This window comes from Hoplias malabaricus, chromosome 16 (genome assembly GCF_029633855.1).
Source record: "Hoplias malabaricus isolate fHopMal1 chromosome 16, fHopMal1.hap1, whole genome shotgun sequence".
Classification (NCBI taxonomy): domain Eukaryota; kingdom Metazoa; phylum Chordata; class Actinopteri; order Characiformes; family Erythrinidae; genus Hoplias; species Hoplias malabaricus.
The window spans coordinates 24,977,177-25,003,038 of NC_089815.1; the positions used below are offsets into that span (position 1 = coordinate 24,977,177).

The 25,862-nt window shown below is 42.4% G+C and overlaps 2 protein-coding genes across 3 annotated transcripts in view; both read right to left on the bottom strand.

The window, feature by feature from the left end:
* wdr18 (WD repeat domain 18) overlaps positions 1 to 18,535 on the bottom strand; it is a 60,475-nt gene extending 41,940 nt beyond the window's left edge. Inside the window, exons 1-4 of the mRNA XM_066647646.1 lie at positions 18,287 to 18,535; positions 12,811 to 12,921; positions 11,832 to 11,965; positions 5,038 to 5,179 (exon numbers count right to left, since the gene is read on the bottom strand). Coding sequence (XP_066503743.1) covers positions 5,038 to 5,179; positions 11,832 to 11,965; positions 12,811 to 12,921; positions 18,287 to 18,496 — 597 coding nt within the window. The 5' untranslated portion in view covers positions 18,497 to 18,535. The remainder of the gene's footprint in view (positions 1 to 5,037; positions 5,180 to 11,831; positions 11,966 to 12,810; positions 12,922 to 18,286) is intronic.
* A 2,032-nt stretch (positions 18,536 to 20,567) lies between these two features.
* Positions 20,568 to 25,509, bottom strand: si:ch211-1a19.3 (outer dynein arm-docking complex subunit 1). Of its 2 annotated transcripts, none has more exons than XM_066647758.1 (5): positions 24,911 to 25,509; positions 23,855 to 23,951; positions 22,218 to 22,371; positions 21,891 to 22,021; positions 20,568 to 21,776 (listed from the first exon to the last, which is right to left on the bottom strand). In XM_066647758.1, coding segments are annotated over exons 1-5 (600 nt in total). In that variant the 5' UTR covers positions 25,127 to 25,509; the 3' UTR covers positions 20,568 to 21,774. The 2 variants fall into 2 exon arrangements, with proteins under 2 accessions (XP_066503855.1, XP_066503854.1); XM_066647757.1 differs by having other exon boundaries at positions 24,803 to 25,505.
* Between the last annotated feature and the right edge of the window lie 353 nt (positions 25,510 to 25,862).

Here is a 25,862-nt window from a genome sequence, read left to right on the forward strand (position 1 = left end):
ATGCTAAACAGCAAATGATTATTTAAAAACTCTGAGGCCTGGGATTAAAGTAAACCCAGAGAGAGAGAAACCGCAGGGTTTGTCAGTCACTCTCATCCCGGGCCTCCCTTAGTTACTCAAAGACAAAGCAGCTAAGCAAGGCCTTCAGAGCAGTGTAAGAGCATGCTAATAAAACACAGTCAATCACACGGCCTCCAGACCTCCCACTCGGACATTCAATCCATCTCCTATTGATCTTTGCGCAGCCAACAAAAACCCCAGTCACTCAGGAGTAGCAGCCACAATGCAGTCGGTTAGGAAGTGGACATGACTCTGTTTTCGTTGTTGTGGTTGCGAACTCTGGAAACAATGACTGAAGATAATGCAAATAATATAATTAAAATTCGAAGGGATACCCATAGACTGTGTCCACATCAGCTGACATGCTTAAGTAAGAGTTATTATAGCTTGTTTACATCTAGGGAACTAAAGTAGTAAGACAAATCAATATATCTTAATAATGCATTTCATTTCTGGCTGCAAATTAGTTGCATTTGAAATGTTGCCAGACACTGACTGCTTGTTAAAGCTGGGACTATATTTTGATTTATGAGGGAAGTACAGATATATTAAAAACGGATACATTTTAGAATTTGGATGTTTGGTAATCACGCCCCAAGCTTTCTCTCCCACTCTGGCACAAATGGAAACCGCCCTAGACATGCTGCCAAATGAATTGTAAATAATGCTGACTGTAAATAATTATAAATATCATTATTTTTAATTATATCAAACATCTCTTGGGTAGCGCTGCAATCTTTGGTGCATTAAGACTGGATTTTACATCCTCCTTTCAAGCAGTCCATCAGTCCTACAGTAACAGTGAGTAATGAGGAACAATTCCATGTATGGGCAGGTACTCAAAGTCCACTGCAAATGCGACATTCACCTACATCTGTAACGTCTGTTTACCTCTTGATTAAAACTGTAATTTGTTCTAGAAAACAGTGCCTGCCATGTGCCATAAAGTAAATCACATTTACTTAAAGTGCCACTAGGCAAGAATTTGTATTTTTGCTCCTGAGCTCCCCCTACATTCACAGAGAGTACTTCACTTTTACAGCATCGTCTTAAAATCAAGAGGGAAGGGGGTTTACTGCCCACCTTCTATTCTATTCTCCCTTTTAAAGGTCAGTGGGACATCACAGTGATTTTGAAGCTGGAATTTTAAGGTAGAAATCGTACCTAGCGTTGAAACTGATAAGCTCCTTCTGTTCATTTAAGAATTCCTGTTCTTTCCCTTGTCACCGATATCTAGGGTGACCAGACGTCCTCTTTTACCCGGACATGTCCTCTTTTTTAGACTTAAAAAAAACGTCCGGGCGGAATTTCCCAAACGTCCGGGATTTTGTTTTTCTAGAGCTTACATACAATTTCGAGAAGTGTTTCGTTCACAAACTAGTCTCGCCCTCCCCTACTCAGATTGGTTCACTTGAGTGAGAAGGGGGCGTGGTGAAGTAGCCTAAAATCTTCTGATTGGACTGTAGACATTTATTTGGTCAGTTTGCACGTCAGAATTCCTTCTCATGTACCTCATGTACCTACCCTCATGTACCTACCCCCCCCCCCCCCTCTTTTTAACCAACTCAGATCTGATCACCTTACAGTTATCCCTAAATACAATTTAGGGCAGTGCCACAGACAGTCGTGCATTAACTTACCACCATACTTCACGGAAGCAGAAACACAGATTACACTCTTCTCGCTATGACAGTCTCTGTTACATCTACGCCTGCATCCTTGAGAGGGAGAGTGGACCTTACTTTCTGTTCATTTTCTTGCTCATAAATTACTGATGCAAACACACACAGCTGGTCAAGAAACAACTGAGCAGTCACATGCCCACAACTCGGACACAACTGACCAAATTTAAAATGAAATACCTTCAAACAAAAGCAGACAACAGACACTTAAACCTCACAGTCATTATTTGATATTTAAATATGCTGGAAGACCATCAAAACTATAAAAACTGTTCACTGGTTAATCCAAGTTCATTGGATCAGGAGCATCTGCCAGACTGCACTTATATGGAAGAGGATTTTACTCAGGATTCCAAGCTGGAAGAGAAGAATTTATACGTACATGTTCATAATGAAACAGTTTTTTTTTTATACCACAGAGGCTTGTAAATGCCTGGGAAGCTCTCATTAAAGTAAGCGATGAATGCGCAAAGGATGACAGTTCAAGATTTTATTACCCACCACCCTGAAAACAACAGACGTTTCTTATTTTCAGTTTTAGTGACTTAGACTTGCACTTTTGTGTCTTTTTAGACTATTTTGCAAGTTAAATAAGATTTGGGTTACAGTTAAAAGACTGGTGAGCGTGCATGTGCCCAAAGAGTTTCATGAATATTTATGCCTCTTAAACAGGTAGTGGAAGCGGTCAGTCCATCAGTGCCCCCTGACTACAGCCAACTCATGAGTCAGAGGTGGGTTCAGCTTAAAGACAACTTGAAGTATAGTCATGTAATAAGCGATGTAATTTCACGCCCAACTGGGCATTCAAATAGCATTTATGGGCAACGTCTATTTGGAAATTACGTAGTAATTGCAAACCATTGGAGAACGTGGAACTGTATACAGTGGATATAAAAAGCTCTACATTCCCTTATTGTAATTGAAAGCTTTGTGATGTAAAACAAGAAATTAGGGTAAAACAGGTCAGACATTTCTCCATCTTTTGTAAAACACAAGCGAAGAAATTCTAGCAAAAAAGATTATTAAAAAAAAGCATGTTCACTCAGTCTCCACCTGCAAACAATGAACATAATTATGATTAAAACTCAAATTAAAATTAGCTGTCCCTGATCATTTCATTATCCATCCCTCTGAGACATCAGTGGTCCACGAGGAGCAGACAAATCATCTACAGAATCTCACTGCTAATGAATAGCTACAGATCAGGAGAGGAGTATTAAAAGAAGATCAAAAGCACAGGTTGTACCATAGTGCACTGTATAGATGTCTATTAATAGGCGTGGAGAATAAAGCACCACAGGGATACCGTCAAGGTCAGGTAATCCTCCAAATTTGATGACTGGACAAGAAGGAATTCTATCTGGGATGTAACCAAGAGACCTAATGCAACAATAAAAAATTCTAGATGGTACTAAACATTCCCTGAAATAAGCTGTTAATGCATGTGGTAAAGGGTAAAGTAAAAACATGGAAGCAATATATACATTACAACCATCACTAAACCTTAGTGAAGAGACCTTTACATTTTTTGGCTTAAAAAGATGTTTGGTGCAAAGGTATATTTTGCTCTTTATTGTAAAGCACTTTGATTGTCTAGAGGTTAACTCTCCTAATCATAATTAACACAGATAATCAGCTAAACAGTGCCATGCTAACTGTGAAGAACGGAGGTGGTAGCCTCATGCTTTTGGACTGCTTTTCTCCAGTTCCTAAAAGGGACAAATTCTACATCTACATTAGGGCTAGTCAATAATTCAACATCAATATATATTGCAATATAAAATGTTTCAATAACAACTATGATTTTTAAACTCATTAAATACTTTAATGTACAGCATTTACAGCATCTGTCACTGACTGATGGTCATTACAAGGCATTGCCCAATTCACTGCCCTCAATATTAAATCCATCCATCCATCCATTATCTGTAACCGCTTATCCAATTTAGGGTCGCGGGGGGTCCAGAGCCTACCTGGAATCATCGGGCGTAAGGCGGGAATACACCCTGGAGGGGACGCCAGTCCTTCACAGGGCAACACAGACACACACACATTCACTCACACACTCACACACTCACACCTACAGACACATTCGAGTCGCCAATCCACCTGCAACGTGTGTTTTTGGACTGTGGGAGGAAACCGGAGCACCCGGAGGAAACCCACTCGGATACGGGGAGAACACACCAACTCCTCACAGACAGTCACCCGGAGCGGGAATCGAACCCACAACCTCCAGGCCCCTGGAGCTGTGTGACTGCGACACTACCTGCTGCGCCACCGTGCCGCCCTCAATATTAAAGTTACTTTAAAAAATTAATATTGACAAATCCAAGAGGTTTATGACGGTAATGTCATGTTTCTTGTTTGTTTTGTCAGCTTTTCAGTGGATTTTTTTTAATTGTTCCTATCAATATCAGAATTATATCGTATCGACTGAAATTATGAAATATATTGTGATATCGATTTTGGCAATATCGTCCAGCCCTAATCTACATGGATCAAAGAACCCGTGACAGAAAGACTTCAATAAGGAAAATGAGGCTTTCCTCTGTATTCTGTGTATCGTTTGTGCCCTCACTAGAAATAGAGTAGCTGCTTTCTGCCTCTACAGTGTATAAACTTTATCATGTCAGTTAACATTAACAGAGGAGTGGATACTGTGACAGAGTAAACTTGTCAACTGCTTGAGAATGTTGTATCCTGAACATGTTATTTTCTGGGACCCTCTTCCTGAACTCCCTCCCTGAAGACATCTGCTCAAACACTACCATCTGTAAAAGTGTATATTCATCAATAAATCATTTTTATAATACTGCTCCGCATACACACATACTGTAACAGTGAAAACAAATGTTCTTCATTGCCTCTTAGGGTACAGAGCACTGCCTTGATGACATGAGTTTTAACAGAGCTGTAAAGTGCAGCTGGTTCGCTCATATTTGCCAATGTGATGGCTTTCTAAGACTTCTGAGGAGGCCACCATTGCCTGGTGGTTATGGAATTGGGTTTGTAACCGGAAGACTGCCGGTTCCATTCCCAGAGCCGACAGATCATGACTGCTGACAACAAGGGCTCTCGCCTAAAAAGGAAGCACACTACCCTTCTCAACAATTTATTAACTGTCAACACCCATTTACCCTGCTACTATTCCAAAATCCTTCATATCGTACCCATGTGTGAGTGATTGTCCAGTTATTAACTGTTATGGATTGCTGTTTATGCAGGTGATTTACGATGACAGATTAAGCTTCGAGAGAAGAAGTATTAGAAGATAAGAGTGTAATATCCATACCTTAACTGTTTGGTCTAAGGATGCAGTGGCGACTCTCGCCTGAGGTCCCATCAGCCCACAGTGGATGTCAGTGATGGGGAGAGTGTGACGGGACAACACATGTCGAGGTTCAGGAGTTCGAGAGGAATCCAGCTGCACAACACTGCAACACACAGGAACTCTTGGTAATGGTCCATGATTCAGTGACTGCTGCTATATTTAATTGTTTACTATTTTTACTTTTTTGCATCTGTTGGTGTGCTGCTTTGTGATTGTAACACAATCCTTGGAGCCAGGCACAGAACTACTAAAAGTTGACTACTAAAAAATGACTCCACGAGTGACCCGAGACATGGATCGAACCATACTCCACTCATTTCTCTCCTCTTCATTTTCAAATTTACTAAAAAAGTGCATCATTTACATATAACTACAAGCAAAATTTCATATTCTGTCCCAATTTCTACATTGCAAGGCAAATCACAGTATGTCGTAATATAACCACAACACTAGTGTTTTACAGTTCGGGTTTCTCTACTATACTAGAAAATCACTATTATTGCATCATTTTTTATTTAGAAAATCAGCCAAGACATCAAACATCCAGGTTTTTCTCCCTGCAGACACTGCCAGAGCTCAGGAGTGTGTGCACACACAAGGTGTGTGAGAGTTAGCTGAGATTCCAAGGCTAAAATAACACACAAAAACATCAGCTATATCCCAACCTTTCATCTCTTTCGATTCGGTCTGAATGCAAGACCCTCTGACACCAGACAAAGATACCAACTAAAAGAATGATGGAAAAAGAAGAGACGAGAAACACATGAGAAAGGAGGACAAAAAAAAGCAAGACAGAAGCAGAGAGAGAGAGAATACGTTGAAAAGGAGAGTAACAGACAGAGGGACAGATAAGCAGAGATGAGAAAGAGCCGAGCCCCATTCTGTCACAGCGGCGGCGGAGGCTCTACCCCTGGCAGAGCGACCTGTCTGCTGGAACATCTGTGACGAGCTTCACTCGGCCCACGGTGAGCCCCACCACATCCACCTCCACCCCACATCAGTCAGAACACATCCGTCCTCACACCTGCAGAGCAACTGCATCTACACCTGCACTCTCAAAGTCTCAGGGCATGATGTGGCTTTTCACTTATGCATAGAGGTGGGCAAAAGTCGCATAGCTATGTACTTTACAGTTTCCAAGAATTTATTATTGAAACCCTGCCTGGGGAATGAGGGAGCAGTAGTGACAAACCGCCAACCAGTAACAGGAAGAATGAATTAACTGTTTTAACAGGATTTATTCAAAATGTGTTCTGAGTTCAGTTATACTGTATATTTATTAAAAGTATTCAGTTTATTCACATTACCATTTTAAGTGCATCACCTCATGGAACTGGCCTATAACACTCACACACGCATTCATTCACATTTAACAAATTGCCTCACAAGTGGTGCTAATCAGTAGAGTAACAGAAGTACATACTAATAATAAGCATTATTAAAATAAAAAGAAGCTATTGTTCTCATTATTATACTGTAACCCTAGCTGTAAGTTTAAACACTCAGGGGCACAAACTTAAAGCCAATTCTTGCCATGGAAAAGATGGTCCAGAAATGTTCCTGGCTCCCAGAACCTGCAGGTAGATAATGGCATTCCCAGACTTCCCCATCCCTTGTGGGAATCCCTGCTGCTTAATGAGGCCATTATGCCTTCTACAGTTTTCTGTCACTATGCCCTATCACAGTGCCCCCATCTTTCTTCCTCATTCAGGGATGCAGGGAGCCAACAAATATTCAGACTCCTGGCAGTGCTGTATCACAAGATACACTGTCAATGTTTTAGCAGCATAAAGCATCATAAAAGACAAGAACCTATGTGCACAGTGATCATACAGAGTTACGTAAACAGCAAACTCCTGAAATTACTACCAACTGCTAGCTATTATCTTACTTTACATCTCCAAGACTTTTATTATAGTTTTTCATATGACACTGTTCTGTAATGAAAGATTACAAACATGTACTTCTCCTTATGGAGAAGAGAATGTAATGTACCTTTAAGGAACAAAGCTTGACTTTTAAACACTGTTTAGTGACCAATACAGTACCTCTACTGTACCTTAGAGTGTAATACCAGGGTGTGTTAGTTGACCAAGTAGAAGTATCAAGATTCGCAGTGTAGATATCTAAATATCCACAAGCTACAATGTGTTTAGGTAACTGCCCCCATGTTGTAAAAAAGTAACTCGACTGTTAAAAATGGGAACACAATTTGTTGCACTAGAAAAACAACGACATGGTGTCACTGAGGCGAAGCTCTGATTTGGAGGCCATTTTGTTAAATGTGAGTGAATGAGTACATATATAAGAAAATAAATGAAAAAGTGAGAGACACCGAGAATCCCTCCAGGCAGCCAGATTTGGGTTGGCTAGGATTTTTAAGTGGGATATTTTTGAACTTACCATGAACTTTCTTCAACAACTTAGCACTTGAGTTAGTTGCCCTTAATGGGATGCACATAGTCCCATAAAATAAAATACACTGGAAGTAAACAAGAAAAAGAAAGGCAAAGAGGCTTCTCGGCTCTTCATTTTTAACAAACCAACAGTTTCTCGGCCCCTCATTACCAACTAGAAACTACTCCAGCCGTTCAGACCCTGAATGTGTGACCGAGAGGTTACACACAGTCCATTTCACATTCAACTGCAATCTGCACTGCGCTCAAGCTTGACTAATGAATGCCCACATCGATAGTGAGTACATGGAAGTTCGCTTCGGCTCACTAACACGGTCAACAATGCTGAAACTATTGAGAAAGTCTCTTAGTTTAGCAACAATATTAGGCCGCTTTTTTGCCCAGGGGGAGGTGGCCAATGCAATCCATTTTCTTTACTTTTCCATCTTGAAGCTTTCGCAGGTGAGGGGGGCAATATCCAGCGCTGGCACTTTCCATGCTTAAAATTCCCCTCATACTCCTCATCGCTTAATTCTTCATGCTACATTGCGCTCAACATTGTCACTTAAGCGGCAAGGTCACAGTAAGCAAGAGAGCCAAGGGACACATTTACTTCAAACTTAACTCTAAAAGCACAGCGCACAATGAGACGGAAACTTCGAAAAACATAAAATTAAGATTTTTCACATTCACATCATAAAGGAATGAGCACATTTAATGACAAATGGAAATGAACCTGACTTCTAAAAAGGAGCGGATTCTCACATTCAATTGGGTGGTCACTCTGGGTGGGTGATATCGTTATCAAAATAAATTGTTACAATAAGAACTGCAAAAAATAAAAATAAAAAAGACCACCTTAGTCGAGTCCAATCCATTTCAAGACTTCCCTCTTGATTGAAATAAATAGGGGTGGAGTCAAGATCAATGCACCAAATATATCAAGTACTTTTCAAGGCCATATAGTAACTGGGCAATTAATCAAAATACACATTTAGAACTTCTAACCAGCACAATCTTGCCTATATCAGTTCATCAAGTTTTCTTTTAAATTAATTTATTTTACATTAATTTTTTAATACATTCTGTTAACATATCCCACACTGAGTGCTCATGATCTTTCCCCTTACACTACAGCGCATGTAATCACATGATTCTGCCCCATTCAATCTACAAAATGAAAGCAGTAGGAGAACCTAAACACCAAAACCAACCGAGCAACTCGAACCAAAGGCCAGTGCTGTGTCTATCTTTTGGATGTCTTTAACTTTAGTGAAACAAAATATGACGGCTAAATTAACATTTTAATAATCAAATGAAACGTAATTAAATTTAAATAAATAGAGAGAGAGACTGACAGCCTCCCAGCTTTTTAGAAAAAAATAATCCCAGCTTTAATACTTCAGCATATTTACAGTACAAGCCCTGTCAGTGAACTGAAGCAAGAATTATAATTAATGCAAAATGTTATTTTTATAATTAATTGTGATACTGATTTGTGATCCTATCACCCAGCACTACCTCTGCCCATATTTCAGTCCTATTGTCCAGCTTCACGCAAAATACTAGAGTAATTACTGTAATTTTTCTTTACCTTTGAAGCAGAAATATAAATATTTCACAGTGTGTAATTACAAATTCATTTTTCGTATTTGGTCAACAGATTCAAATCTACACATCGAAGCTTGTGTGTACTGTACTTTACTGTACTACACACCACCACAATAGTATGGCCAGTACTTCTCTAACATGGCATGTGTTATTATAAACACGTTCACAAGAGACTGCCCAGTCCAGGCTCCCTAAGACTTCATCCTATCCTCAGGATGGTGCAAATCCCCAAAGTGCCAGTAGTTCAAGGGGCCACAATAACATTGGATATACTGCTTTTTAATCATAATTTTAATACAAGTTGAAAATGAAATATTATGATAAAGATCATTCATCATAAAAGGTCTCCAAATCTTACAGTATTATTGCTTTGCCCTACTGCCCACCCCTAATGGAAAATAACACCTTCAGCAAGACCAAATTGGAGGAAAACGCTGAGTGGGGAGGTGTTTTGGAGCCACAGATGCAAAGCTGAGATCACCCGGCACTGTTTGAATTTTTAAGCCAAGACCTTGTGGCTCTTTGAGAGAGTCCAGGAATTTAGATTCTGGGGTCCGGCTTGGCAGAGAGCCTATTCTGCGGGCGGTTATGGAGACGAATAAAAGATGCACGTCATCTCTCTTCAAAAATGCCACCGAATGAGTGAAAGTGAATTATTTATCTCTCTCGTGGCAGGACCGGTGCACTTCCCATCTTCCTTCAAATATTACTGCCCAAGGTCCATCTTCTTAGCGTGGTAAAGCACATTAGGCCATGCTATCAAACAAACATGACATATGCATTCATTGGGCATTCAAGGCAAGTTCACACCTTAAAAAATAAAAAAAAAACTAGGCTTCAGCCTTCAGTTCATGGAAACTCCCACTCTGTAATCAATCAAGCTTGGTCCAAGTTACCATTAGAGCGAAGCACTTTGTGTTTTCCAGTGAGTGTAATCCCTTGAACTTCTGGCATTCATCAAATTAACAGTGGATCGCTGCTCTCCAGCAAAACACTCCAATCCAGCAGTTTTTCTGCGGCTCTACTTTGCTGCGCCACGGTGTAATGACAGACAATTATTAGAGAACAAGTTGGCATGAAGTCCCTATCAGTACCGTTGGAGTGGATTGTCTGGATAAACAGCCAACTGCCAAACAGCCTGCAAAGCACTCTCACACTTATCGCACCAGACCATTTCTGCACTAGCTTGCTGTCATGGAGAAGTCAACCTAAAAACCTACCTTACATTCATGTATTCCTCCAGCTTTCTCCAGCAATTGTCTGGAGACTATACCACTGGACTGAGAATTCATCTCCATTTTTATTTCATACAACATTTTATTCATTATTATTTAGTTGAGGTCTTCTCAAAGACACATTCCCCATTTCTCAATGCTTTTCCCACATTGTGAAAAGACATACATTGCCACCTACTGGGCAAGATCTTCTACTCAGAACTGTGCACCCAATTACACTTCAAGATGAAGGACACTGTGGAATATTGAATCCAAAATCCGGCCCATAGCTGATCTGTATTCAAAGTGTACAGCAGAAAAAACTACTATGATCATTACTGCACCCTTAATGGCAAAGTAGATTTACTCTTCAGCTGTACATCTTTAGGACTATTCATTCTAATTATGCTAAAAAGAGCCAAGTCATCATGACTTCAAGCTGCTGATGTGTTTATAGCAGACATGTTGTACATATATTAAACTGAAACCAGCCGTTACTCTCCTGAGAAATGAAGAAGCAGGAAAATAAAAGTTAATTGAAATCCAGTCATGAATCAAACCATGCAAGACAGATTTTTAACTAATTCACGATCCACACTTTGAACAGTGCATTTATTTTGTATTCGCAATCAATCTATCCGTTCTCTGCCCATTGAAGCGTTCTTTCAAATCAACAGTTGCAAGGTAAGAAACCTAACAAGAAACTTCATCTTGGGATTACGTTTTTGGTCAAAGTTACTCAATGTAAATTTATTTTGCACGTTTCTGAATAATGTTTGGAAACATAAATTGCCATAAGCAGGTAAAGTTATCACAGTAGAATATAGTGTTTAATAGGGTCTTATTTTAATTAAAGTACAATAACAGTCCAAATCTGTGCTGAGCTTGAACAGTAATCCCGACAAAACCGTGAACACGTTTCAAACCTAAGTATGTCCTCATCAAATTTAGAGAAAAAAGGCTTATACTGTTATTGCTGACAAGCACTGAGATTGCATAATGAGCCATAAATTGTGAAATCTGTGCAGTGACCGTTGATCTAGAATGATGTCTTCAATTTGCCTTTCATTGTTTTTGAAACATAAAACCTGCTGTTTATCAACAGAGAAACTGAGTCTAGATTAGCGTTCTTTCTTTGAACATTTTCACAAATACGCAGCCTTTGGTCTCATCTCATGGAAGAGCTCACCTAATCACAACAAGTGCGACTGCAAACAAAAGGCACATAATAGGAAATTACAAGGCAAAACATATCAGATTTAATAAACCTCATACAAATCAAAAGCATGCCACATTAATGTGTGCACTGCAATTTCTGTGGGATCGTTTCTACAAAGCAACGATGGCTCTTGTAATCTCAGTAACAAACAGGGTTGCAAAGCCTTTTATCGACATTTGGAGCTGGATGAGTGGATGTAAAAGGCTTGAAAATTGGCTTTTACAGAGTACTGCCATATGACCTCATTAACAAGCATTAAAATTTGTAATGATATTGGAAATCATAAAAGGAGAAGGAGCAAATAATCCAACACACCTGGCAAGATTCCATACAAGTGCCAGATTGTCCTTTCCTCCCGACACAAAATGGCTGCTGTCATCCGTGAAACACAGGCAGCTCAAGTCTTGATAGTGTCGAGTCAAAATAACCAGCAGGTTTCCTGTTGAGACCTAGAGCGAAATATTTCAGGGCGTTTAAAATGTAAAACAAATCAGAAGTAAGAGCTTAAAATATCCAGACAGATTAACAGGGTATTGCACCATTACATCAACTCTAACGTCAGCAACTGAATTTAAAATAAGGAAAGCAAACAACAGGTGGGTTTCCCACAAACTTCAAAAGAACTAGATTCCTTTAAGCCCAGGTTTTCTCACAGGCGTTCCTCTTTTTCAAAAAAAAACAATGCTCTGTTTTCAGAAAAAAAAAAAAAGTTCTTTGGAACCAACAAGCTGACCAGCATCAGGAAGACTGCCTCATTTTGCCAACTCTGCTCTGTTCTACATATTATTCATCAGAAAGAAAACAATACTTGGAAACATGGACGCACAGAGCGTCGTGCTCATGAAAAAATGCCTTACAGGGTGTGAAGAACAATTGTTACGTAACAAATTGCTTGTTAGAAAATGTTCTAACCTACATTTAACGAACTCAGAGCAGGTTAACTCCACCCATTAATTTAGTATTCATAAGAATGCCTCACAATATGGGGCAGGACAGTTAAGTTACTCAAATGCTCAGCAACCACAGCTAAGAGAAGAAGAGGGGTTGTTACCGCCCTAAAACAAATAAAACACAGGGCTCACAAACACAAATGTAACATTTAAGAAAAGAAGGATATTGACCTGTTAGTGAGCAACAGACATAGAAATCATGCAAAAAGCATAATTCACATCACTTCTCACAAGCCCATTAGTTTGCATGTATGCATCAGACTTTGTCTTTTCAGGTTTAACACCATGACCACTAATGATCGAGAAAATCTTAGTCATGACTTGTGTCCTTGCTGGTGGCTCACCTCCCACAGGTACAGAGCTTCTGCGATGCCTGCCAGCACATACAGGCCATTGGGAGAAGCTGCGAGGCAGGTTACAATCCCAGGGCACACAATTTTCTGATGGAGCTGGTCCTGAGAAAAAACACAGAGGAGAGAAAAAAAAAAGTGTTGAGACACAAGGTTGAGCTCAGCTTATATTTAGCTGTAGGATTTACACTGAGAAAAGTGACACTTCCAAGCAAACAATTATTTATTTTTTATGCTAACAATTTATATTTAAAAAAAAAAACAAAAACAAAAACATATTTAATTGATAATATAATGTTATCAATTAAAAGCAAGAATTAAAACAACTTCATTTGTACTTGGTGTATACAGCTACTTTAAGGTTTTACAGTGTTTATATATCAACACTGTCCAAACAAAAATACGCAACTCCATTTTGGTTGAGTTTTAGTTTCCTACATCATTCAAACACAAAAACCATCCTCCATCTTCTGTGAAAACTTCATGTTAAACAGACCAACAGAAATGTGCCAAAATTACATGAATACATTCTTTTTACACTGACATCCATTGAAAGTTAAGACTTTTTCCCCCCTTCTCCTGTAAAACTATTATTTTGGGAATGTTTTTCTTTGGACAGCGACAGCACAGGCAAAAGTAACCGAATGTGACACTAAACAGCTGCTCATGAGCCTAAGGTCACCGTGCCAAATGATGTCTAGCATCAGTCATTAACTTGTGAAATGAATAGCTGCTGTGACTGATAATACCTAGTGGCATACCAACGTAAAAAATAATTAGAAAATATTGGAGCAGATGCTGGGTTCAAAGTTCAGAGTGGACACTACTGACCCTTCAGCTAAAAAGACTGATTAAAAAAAAAGGCTAATCTCTCAGACAGTGTTTGTCTCCTTACTTTACATAACTGATCAATGAAGTCTATTAAAAGAATGTGTCTTTTGTGTTCTTTAAAGAGAGTGACTACTTTTATTAAGTGCAAAACCAGTTCAGTTTAAATATTTTGACAGCTTACTGTTAATGTGTGTTGGCAGCTTCATGTTAGAAATCTCACTGCAGTATTAAGTATTGCCTTAATAAACTTACATACATACATTACATACAAGTAAACTTAAGCAAACAACTGACATATTTATGTAAAACATCATTTAGTGAATCCAGTACATTAAAGATGTACTCCTCCTTGGATCACCACCTTAACGTGGTGGAGGGGTTTGCGTGCCTGCGTGAGCCTTGGAGCTATGTTGTCGGGGGCAATAGCCCCTGGTAGGGTCTCCCAAGGCAAATTGGTCCTAGGTGATGGGCCAGACAAAGAGTGATCCATAAAGACACAGATGAAAAAGACAACGAGGACACAGCCTCCCTTGCCCGGAGCAGGGTTACCGGGGCCTCACCCTGGAGCCAGGCCTGGGGGAGGGGCTCCTTGGCGAGCGCCTGGTGGCCGGACTTTCACCTATGGAGTCCGGCCGGGCTTAGCCCGAAGGGGATACATGGGTCCACTCTCCCATGGGCCCACCACCTGTGGGAGAGGTAGTAATCCGGGTCTGGTGCATTGTGGATCGGGTGGTGGTCGGGGTCGGGGGCCCTGGCATTCTGATCCTCGGTTACTGAAACTGGCTTTTGGAACATGGAACGTAACCTCTCTGGTGGGAAAAGAGCCTGAGCTGGTGCGCGAGGTTGAGAGGTACCGACTAGATATAGTTGGGCTCACCTCGACACACAGTATGGGCTCTGGAACCAATCTCCTCGAGAGGGGCTGGATGCTCTTTCACTCTGGAGTTGCCCAGGGTGAGAGGCGTAAGGCAGGTGTGGGCTTACTCATAGCCCCCCGGCTTAGCGCCTGTACGTTGGGGTTTACCCCAGTGGACGAGAGGGTAATTTCCCTGCGCCTTCGGGTTGGGGAAAGGGCTCTGACTGTTGTTTGTGCTTATGCACCGAACAGCAGTTCAGAGTACCATGCCTTCTTGGGGACCCTAGATGGAGTGCTGGAGAACACTCATTCTGGGGACTCCATTGTTCTGCTGGGGGACTTCAATGCCCACGTGGGTAATGACAGTGAGACCTGGAGGGGCGTGATTGGGAGGAACGGCCCCGCTGATCTGAACCCGAGTGGTGTTCAGTTATTGGATTTCTGTGCTCGTCACAGTTTGTCCATTACGAACACCATGTTCGAACATAAGGGTGTCCACAAGTACACCTGGCATCAGGACACCCTAGGCCGCATTTCGATGATCGATTTTATAGTCGTATCATCTGACCTGCGGCCATATGTTCTGGACACTCGGGTGAAGAGAGGCGCTGAGCTGTCAACTGATCACTACCTTGTGGTGTGTTGGATCAGATGGCGGGGGAGGATGCCGGACAGACCTGGCAGGCCCAAACGTGTGTTGAGGGTTTGCTGGGAACGTTTGGCAGAGGAACCTGTCAGAAAGATCTTCAACTCCCACATCCGGCAGAGCTTCGACTGCATCCCGGGGGAGGCTGGTAACATTGAGTCTGAGTGGGCCATGTTCCGGACCTCCATTGTTGAGGCGGCTGAACGGAGCTGTGGCTGCAAGGTTGTCGGTGCCTGTCGGGGTGGCAATCCCCGCACTCGGTGGTGGACACCCCGGGTGAGGGGGGCTGTCAAGCTGAAGAAAGAGTCCTATCGAGCCTGGTTGGCTCAGGGGACTCCGGAGGCAGCCGACAGATACCGAGGAGCCAAGCGGCTTGCAGCCTCGGCGGTCGCTGAGGCAAAAACTCGGGTGTGGGAGGAGTTCGGTGAGAACATGGAAAACGACTTTCGGTCGGCTCCGAGAAGTTTCTGGCAAACCGTCAGGCGACTCAGGAGGGGAAAGCAGTTTTCCACCAACACTGTATATGGTGGGGGTGGGGAACTGTTGACCTCGACTGGGGACGTCACCAGACGGTGGAAGGAATACTTCGAGGATCTTCTCAATCCCACCGGCACGTCTTCCGCAGAGGAAGCAGAGCTTGGGGACCCCGGGGGGGGCTCGTCTATCACTGGGGCTGAAGTGGCCAAGGTGGTAGGGAAACTCCTTGGCGGTAGGGCCCCGGGGGTGGATGAGGTTCACCCCGGGTTCCTCAAGGCTCTGGATGTTGTGGGGCTGTCCTGGTTGACACGTCTTTGCAACATCGCGTGGACATCGGGGGCAGTGCCTCTGGACTGGCAGACTGGGGTGGTGGTTCCCCTTTTTAAAAAGGGGGATCGGAGGGTGTGTTCCAACTATAGGGGGATCACACTCCTCAGCCTCCCCGGTAAGGTCTATGCGGGGGTACTGGAGAAGAGAGTCCGACCGATAGTTGAACCTCGGATCCAGGAGGAACAATGCGGATTCCGCCCCGGTCGTGGAACACAGGACCAGCTCTTTACCCTCGCTAGGATCCTGGAGGGTGCATGGGAGTTTGCTCAACCAGTCTACATGTGTTTTGTGGATCTGGAGAAGGCATTCGACCGTGTCCCTCGGGGTATTCTGTGGGGGGTGCTCAGGGAGTATGGGGTACTGGGCTCTTTGTTACAAGCTATCCAGTCCCTGTACAAACAGAGCAGGAGTCTGGTTCGTATGGCTGGCAGTAAGTCCGACTGGTTTCCAGTCGGAGTTGGACTCCGTCAGGGCTGCCCGTTGTCACCGGTTCTGTTCACAATTTTTATGGACAGAATTTCTCGGCGTAGCCAAGTGGCGGAGGGTGTCCGGTTTGGTGGTCTCAGGATCCCATGTCTGCTTTTTGCAGATGATGTGGTCTTGTTGGCTTCATCGAGCCGGGAACTCCAGCTCTTGCTGGACCAGTTTGCAGCCGAGTGTGAAGCGGTAGGGATGAGGATCAGTACCTCCAAGTCCGAGTCCATGGTACTCAGTCGGAAAAGGGTGGAGTGCTCTCTCCAGGTTGGAAGTGAGATCCTGCCTCAAGTGGAGGAGTTTAAATACCTCGGGGTCTTGTTCACGAGTGAGGGAAAGATGGAGCGTGAGATTGACAGGCGGATCGGTGCAGCGTCAGCAGTAATGCGGGCTTTGTACCGGTCCGTTGTGGTGAAGAAAGAGCTGAGCAGAAAAGCAAAGCTCTCGATTTACCGGTCAATCTACGTCCCAACCCTCACCTATGGTCACGAGCTTTGGGTAGTGACCGAAAGAACGAGATCGCGGGTACAAGCGGCTGAAATGAGTTTTCTCCGCAGGATGTCTGGACTCTCCCTTAGAGACAGGGTTAGGAGCTCGGACATCCGGGAGAGACTCGGAGTGGAGCCGCTGCTCCTCCACGTCGAGAGGAGCCAGTTGAGATGGTTCGGGCATCTGGTTCGGATGCCTCCTGGACGCCTTCCTGGAGAGGTGTTCCGGGCATGTCCAACGGGGAGGAGGCCCCGGGGCAGACCAAGAACACGCTGGAGAGACTATATGTCTCGACTGGCCTGGGAACGCCTCGGTATACCCCCGGAGGAGCTGGCGTCGGTGGCTGGGGAGAGGGAGGTCTGGGTTTCTTTGCTCCGACTGCTTCCCCCGCGACCCGGACCCGGATAAGCGGTGGATAATGGATGGATGGAGTACATTAAAGAAGGCCAACAGCCAAATATGACCTCCGTACGTGGAGATGGGCAGGGCACCCCAAAGTCCAAAAACAACGGCAGGATGTGAGACTTTGGCAACAGAAAAATGATTACTGTCTGTCTGTCAGTCTGTTTTTCAGTCATAATCCATTACTATACTGGACCACTCATGTACAGAATTGTGTAAAATTTGGGAATACATGGTCACATTAAATATTTTGCTGAATTCTGGAAAATACAAACCTTGAAAACACTTACAGCCATAATTTCTCAGAAGCAAAAGTTTAACTACCTCTACTGAATCTAGCCGCCATTTTTAAACAACTGACTGAGGATGTCCAGTCTGTCACCTCTCTTTTCACTTTCATTTTAATAACATTTTACAACAGCTTTAACACATTTTTAAATACTATTTACATGAAACTGTAACCTTAGTTTACAACCAGATGCTTCTATCACACACGAACTCTATACAGTGATGTCTACTGTTTACTCTATGTAGGAGTGCAACCAATAAACAGTGCTTAAATTATAGCTCTGCTTAAATTAACATGAATTAAGTGTAAATTGATCATTCACATTTATTAAATAAGCAGTATCTGCTCAGAATTGTCCAGAATATATATGTATTGTGCTTTACTCTGCACAGTGAGCCCGGCTGGGTTGTAGCTCTGGCTGAAATACAAATTATCCTCAGTTCCCTAATAGTGCACTAGGCAGAAAGTGAAATAATGGCTCCTGCACTCAAGCTGTGGAGGGTAAAACTTATGGGTGGCAATTTGGGATTCGGTGAGGTTAAGTCAGTAGATGGACAACCCTCTGCTGTACAGAGAGTGAGTAGTTTATGTCGGCAAGGCAACATTTCCTCATGTCACATACTGCACTACGTAGGGTGTACAGAGCCATTTGAGACACAGCCTCAGCCTCCACTACCTTCCTTTGTATCTCCCACACGTTGATGAAGTTTTTCCCCAGCTGAGCTCCCAGTATGTATTCCCCGTTGAGGATGGTTAGGGAGCGGGCTGAAGAGTTTCCTCCGCGGTAGGAGAGCAGGTTTGTTCCGGTGTGAGGGTCGAAAACCGCGCAGTTCCACAGCTGCCCGGCGGAATCCGCCGTTAACAGCACCTCCACAGGCGCAGACATGTTGGCCGCACAAAGCGCGAGTATTTTGGAAGAAAAGAGCCGCCTTGTAAAGCCGTCATTTCCGAACTGCAATGGACGATGGGTAATGTAGTTTAATGACATTATGATTCACGGGATGTACATGAGATACATGGGAAATTGTACGGAAACAACTTTATAAGGCGAGGGCACGACATGAATAAATAAATTGTACTGATTGAAAGAACAATGATACAATCTATAAATCCCTCAGAACAGACATGTGCCATTAGCAAACAGTGCTACCAAGAACTATTTGAACAACGTTGTATAGTGTGACCAGACGTCCTCTTTTACCCGGAAATGTCCTCTTTTTTAGACTTAAAAAGTGTCCGGGCGGAATTTCACAAACGTCCGGGATTTTGTTTTTCTAGAGCTTAAATAGAACTTCGAGAAGCGTTTCGTTCACAAACTAGTCCCGCCCTCCCCTACTCCGATTGGTTCGCTTGAGTGAGAAGGGGGCGTGGTGAAGTAGCCTAAAATCTTCTGATTGGACGGTATGACTGTAGATCTATCGTTATTGGTCGATAACCTTCTCTAAACATTTAATTGGTCAGTCTGCACGTCAGTAGTCATTGTTTACGTCAGGCAAAGCTCATGTACCCACCCTCATCTCGAGCAGCTATGCCGAAACGTAAATGTAAGTTCTCGGGTGAATTAAAAAAGAAATTCCAATGTTTTGTGCAGCAAATAAAGGTGTAAAAAGCCTAAAAGCACACATAGGTTAAGCTAAGCATACAACGGCAGCGAGGGGCGAGAGCCTATTACTACACCCCCCCCCCCCCCCCCAACCCCCATCACGTTTTTCCACTTTTGAAAAAAGTCCTCATCTATTGTTGGTACAGAATTCCAGCATGTTCCTCATTGTGTTTGTTAGGCACCTTCCTGACAGAACTGTCCAACAAAACACCACTCCCATAGCCACACCTTTACCATGCTGAAGAACTACTGTATAATATGTATAAAATTTAATAATATAGTAATTACAGAACAATGTAAACAATTTAAAATGTTTTAATCACTTTAATGTTACAGGCATTATTTTTATTTATAAAACCTATAAAGAATAGAACTATTTTTGTGCGTGAAAGGGAGTTTATCTTGGAAAGGAGTCACCAGTTTCCTTCCCTGGTCGTCCAGACAAACCTCCTGATCTATGTTTTCCTCAGGGTTCAGGTCAAACTGACTTGAAGTTTGTTCTGGTTTTACAATATGGCACAGTATCAGAGATAAAGGATGTAGGAAGTAATGTCAGAGAGGTTCTTTAGAACATCCATTAGAATAAGAAACAACCATAAGTTAAGGCATATGTCCTAGTCACTAGTAAAATCTTTAGGGGAAAATATACTTTTCTGTGTAGACCCCACCTCCAGGCATTTGCTTTCAAAACTGCGTTGTAAATAAGTGTCAGGCGCTCACCACTTCTTTGCATTTCTAATTTCAGCATGTTTGTTTCAGTGACGTTGAGCAAGTCATGTGTCCCAATGACTCCTGGGAGAATGTGAGCGATCAGCATTGACACAGTGGCGCGAAATATTACAAAACCAGACTTGGCATGCCATATGCTGGAGGTGAAAAGTAGAGCCCGCTTTTATTTTTCAGTATGTAGAGCTTAGAGCTGGAAGAGTAGATCTGTGTAGCCCTGAAGCACATATTACCATAAAAACAAAGTATTGTTTTATTTGGAAAATACGATGTATTTAACAGCAAGGCCATAGCAACCTCAATGTTGAGATGGGTTCATAGTTACAACAGTGTAATTGTGGTTTATGAAACCAGCTGCACTACTACAGAAATGTCCACTCATTTCCCCACTGAAGCACCACTATTGTAGAAATGCATGATCATTATATCACCGTATTCACATGAATTGCTTGGAAAATGATTATAAACCACAGGGCAATCAGATAAAAGAACTTCATAACAAAATTGCTTATACACTCACCCTTTAACTTTGACTGGACGATGGGACGCTCTGTGACATTTAGTCATTGAGTATTATGTTCAAATGCAAGGACAAACTCAGAGTTAAAATCATTTTCATTTTATTTTAACACATCCAAACACGTTTCAGACATATAAGACGTTTATATATCCGTCAACATATCCTCTCTTCTCAAGTTACTCCCATAATTTAATACCTTTTGCCAAATATTTCTTCAATTTAAATTCACAAAATCAGTGCACTGAATTTGGCTTGGTGTGACCCAGCAATACTTCCAGGCCTAGGTAAAAGACATTAATGCTGCTTATAATAAGATTGCAGTTTCACTTTGGAAACTGTTTTTGATTGCATCCTGTGCCCATATTGTATCATCTTTAATGCCTAAGGCAGGGGTGTCAAAATGAAAAATACACAATACTTTAAGTAATTGTTTGCATTGTGGTCTGATGCTGTGTAAATCATGTCTATGGATCCCACTACTAGCAGTGTTTCCAGACAGCCCATCAAGAGCTTTCCAAGATGTTATACATCTGCCACATGCTTATTCATGCCCTCAAGCTCTCCAGAAAAGTGCATCCTCAGTTTAGACTCTTCCTAAAGTCCCTAGATAGCTTCAAGGATTGCCAGAGTCTTTCCTGCCAGATAAAGAGACATTACTGGGTACCACATCACTTCATGACTAATTCCTTGCACTAATAATGAGAACACTAACATTTAGACCTAATCCCGGGATCATTAAGAAACACTTACCCCACCCAAGTTACAACCCCTAACATGTCAGCTCTTAATAAAAGCCCAAAGCAGTCGCGTTATATGCTGGAGGTCTTAGCCAAGGCCTATTTTTTATAAGTGGAATGTTCTTTACTTTCACAAACCACAGTTGGCAAACAAGTAAACACGGAAGATGGGGTCCTAATTCTCCATACATTTTGATATCAGTGTCTTACTGACACTGATAAGTCTTATAATATCTCCAGCTTAAATAAAAAGAACCGAAACAGCTGGCCAACATGTAAACCACACATCCTTCTAAGCTGGAACATAACAGTGAACATTGCATAGCTTCACTTTTCACCAAAACAGGGGTTTGAAATCGACACTGGGAACACTGGGTTTGAATTTTCCACTTGAAATGCATACTGGGATCCATATTTGGTATAAGAACATTTCCTTCTATTTTACAGCAGTGCTTGTTTTCCATACAAAAGTAAAAGTGTGCTTCAAGTCCAGGCTATAGGTGCACCTTGTACTGGTGTCTTGAAACAGTGTTGTACTGAAATATGTACCCAATCGCCTTATTGTTTCTTCAGCTCAGCTCTGAAATGGAAAAAGAGACCACATTAGCTCCAAACGCATGTTTTTTCGTTGTGGAAACGAAAATAAAATTAATAAAATTAAGTGGAAGTGAACTGATTTCTGCTGGGTACTTACATGATATCAAAAACAGACTGGTGCAAAGGATCACAACCACAGCAGTCAAACCTCTAGGTCCAGGAGGTCCATCATTACCAGCTCCAGTGTGCGGAACCTGTTCAGCTTTGACTGTATTTTGGCACTTCGTTCTGAAAGCCAACACAGTGTGATCAGATTTCTCTGGGTGCATTGGGAGAAATTTCTCCTCTCAGTTGCAGCAGATTCTTGTTTCTGTACATTTTTGATTATGTCTGACAAATGGCTTTGTACAAAGGCAATTCATTGCTGTTCCACTAATGAAAAGTGAATGATGATGGAATACACAGCATATGAAATATGACTCACAATTGTTTCTCCATGTACTGAATTCTGGTCTTGCAAGTGTCCCTTTCTTTCTCAGCTGCTTTCTGAAGAAGCTGAGCAGCTTGATTCTGTACAGTGCAGGATTCCAGCGTACTCTGTGCTTGGGTCAAGTTAAGCTGCAGGTCTTCAATCAGATCTAAGATCAGAGAATGACAGTCAGTTTAGATTAATCTCAGTTAGTATTAGCATGTTCATTCATTCATTCATTCATTCATTCATTCATTATCTGTAACCCTTATCCAGTTCAGGGTCCCGGTGGGTCCAGAGCCTACCGGGAATCATTGGGCACAAGGCGGGAATACACCCTGGAGGGGGCGCCAGTCCTTCTATTAGCAAGTTGCATGATGCAAATGCATAGTTTTGCATTTCGTCAGAGAGATATTGCTTAAAGGAACTCTACGTGAGATTTGTTTATTTCTAGTGTAATTCACTTTTACAACACTACTTTCCTACCCTACTCCAAAAGTTACATAGTGCAGTTTCTCAGGGTAGCAATGACAGAGACTCTAGTCTCCCTATTATAGATCAGTGAAGCATCACAATCATATTGAACCTGTAATTTTAAGGTAAAAATATTAGTGTTCCTTTAAATAATGCAATAAATCACAAGTGAAATAAGCATCACTGAAATATGTTGACTATTAACAATAATTAGTGACAGTCCTGTTAGTTCTATATTGGTCAGACACACCCAGAAATACCAGCAGTCAGTTTTATCAAAAGCTTAAACATTCTTTGCAAAAATACCAAGTATAATTCCACGAGCTTATAAGGTAACGTCTTGCCCCGGCGAATAAGTTATCAGACTTTCATACAAGAGCTTCTCATGATGTCACTCTCTATTTTGGGCAGCACAGAGCTGCAGATTCTGTTCTCTACAACATTGTTTCAGGCTTGGCACTGCTATTGAACATTTGTACAGCAAGGAATTAATCCTATCCGGCGTAGATACGATTTTCCCGGCCTGTTAATTTTTTCCTCCTTTAACACAGTAGCACAGAGTTGGGGGCGGTGTGGTGTTTCACTCAGCACCTGCCACACTTTTGTTCAATTATTCACCATATCTCTAACATTCAGGAGTAAATGACTTCCTGTTGTGGTTTAGCTCGTCAGGAAATCCGTTAGCAAGAGAGAAAAATCTTTTACCATGAGTTAGATTAGAGGTATAGATTGGAACAATGTATTCAGTGTTATATAAAAATAAATAAAGTAAGTTCCACTTTAACAATGCTTTATTGATCAGAGAGGAATTCCTCAGGAAATTACAGGAACTTTAGGGGAACTCTTCATTCACTTTTTGGCCACTTCTATCACTTTAGGTATGTTCACTTTACATCCACAGGGCTCAGCATTGGGCAAAGTTAGAGCAATTTGTCAAGATGCTTGAAAAATGAAGTTTCTCAGGGAGCCAAGCCCTTGAACACACCACAGGTCGTAACACTGTAATCACTGCATTTTAGGTAAAACGGCATAACCAACAAATATAGCTTGTTTGTTTTCTCTTGCCATGTTTCTATGGTTACATGGGAAAAAATCCTCCATGGGTATCGTCACTGAGAGAGGGCTCCTTTCATGGAAGTCTGGAAGGGGAGGGAAAGCTCTGACTTGAATTTTCCTACCTTTCTGCTTGGAGATGTTTGCAGTGAGGTTTGCCTCGATGGCCTCGTGTAACTCCACCTCGCTCTTCAGCCAAGTGATGTTCTCATGCAGCATGGCCTGAAAGCACACACATGCACAGATACAGATACATAATTAACTAAGCAATCTCACAAGTTCTGTGGGTTTGTTAAGAGCTGGCGTCAAACTTGTTTGCCGTCGTCTTGGCAAGGAGTGTCCCACTTCGCAAGAGGCTGTGAACTGCAGCCCCATCCCTTCTGGGCCTCTGCAACCTGGGACCCTGGGGCAGATCTCATTGCTTTGCTTTCAAACTGTGAAGAACAATAACACTCCTCACCGAGCAGATAGAAAATTCCTACTGCACCGTTATTCAAAACACAGGCAGATAAACCTTACTCAGGGCAAAGATTAGCATGATCCCCCCTGCTTTCTCCATGAAGAGCAAACTTCAACCTCCCACCCAGGGCTCTATAAATGTTGAGATTGTAGCAATCTATAGATATTTGCATAAGTTCTTCACAGTTCATTGGTGCTGACTGTTCACTGCTCACGAAACTGGCTTGTTATGTAAAGGCACTGAAGGTGAATCTGGTAATATGCGTGAATATGATTACTCAGTTTATCCTTTTCCGACTCATAAGGGACAGAGAAAGAATCCTTAGACAGCAACTGCACAGCTCAAGGACAATATAATCAGCCCCAATGGAAACAGGGCTGTATTCCTATATGCATATTTTAGAACAACAAACATATGAACATGTATAATCACATGCCACTTCACTATACGAACTTTTAAGTCGGTTCTTTTTCTTTATATTACATCAGTGCAGCTTTGTTGTTAGGTTGACTCACAACTAATAACGATGTAAACGTGGTGTAATGATACAGCATCCATAGCGAACTACTCAATCACGGCATTATTCTCCTCGGACCTAATAAAAAGTACTCACATTCTGCTTCAAGCGCATGTCCAGTGACTCATTGAGGATATTAATCGTGTCCTTCAGCTGTGCAGTAAGGTTCAGCAGAAGACTCTGGTTGAGCCAGCTCTGCCTCACCATGTGTTCCAGAGCTTGGCGGTCGTCAGTCCACACGGCCTTCTCCCTGTCAAACTTCTCCTGAAGGACCCGAAGTTCAGCTCTGCACTGGCTGGCCCCCTTCATGTCTGGCGAAGTGGCCCACACCACGATGACGATGAGCGAGACGATCGACCACAAGGCCAGAAAGGCGATGACGATGTTGCGGGTGGTCTGGGAAGATTTGGAGGTGCCCATCCTCAAAAAAAAAGTAGTCCTTTCACTGCTTTACAAGTAGTAAGTGATGCAGTTAGGGTTGGAGGTGTCCTAGTGGGTGGGTGTACGAGTGAGGGTGGTGGCTGACTGCTCCCAAAAATGAAGAGGCAGGCTTTTAAAGGCTGAGCTTCCTCTAAAACCTCTGCCCACCGCTGGGCAGGAAAGGGGAGTGGCTGCTGTCAGTGATGGGAGACCTGCGTACGGCTTAAGGCTGAACGGGCCGATTTAGAAAAAGAGTAGCAGCTGCAGTGAAGAGTGAGGACAAGCCTCTTTTCACGTTTCTCAGAAAGTGAAAGCTAAAACATTCAGTGTTTGCTCAAAAAAGAAACTATCTGTGTGTGTGTCTGTGTGTGTGTTTAATTTCCATTTCCCAATCTCAGGGAAAGCTCTGGCAGGTCTCCCAGCTTCAGTGCAGGAGATAAGAGGCCTAGAGTATGGCTGGAGAGAAAGAGAGAAAAGAGAAATGGAAAAGAGAAGAGAAAACAGGAGAGGGAAAGCAGAGGGAGAGAGAGAGAAAGGAGAGAAGACAGAGAGGGAGTGAAGAAGGAAAGAGTGAGGGAGAGAGGGAGAAAGCACCGTTCCCTGTTTGCTCCTTCAGCTATGTCTTGTTTAGAGCACTTTCCCCAGTAGAGGAGCGACTCAGTGTTTCCTGACGACTTGCCAGGTCTTAAGAGGGTACACACGCACACACACTCACACACACACAAAAAGCCCACAC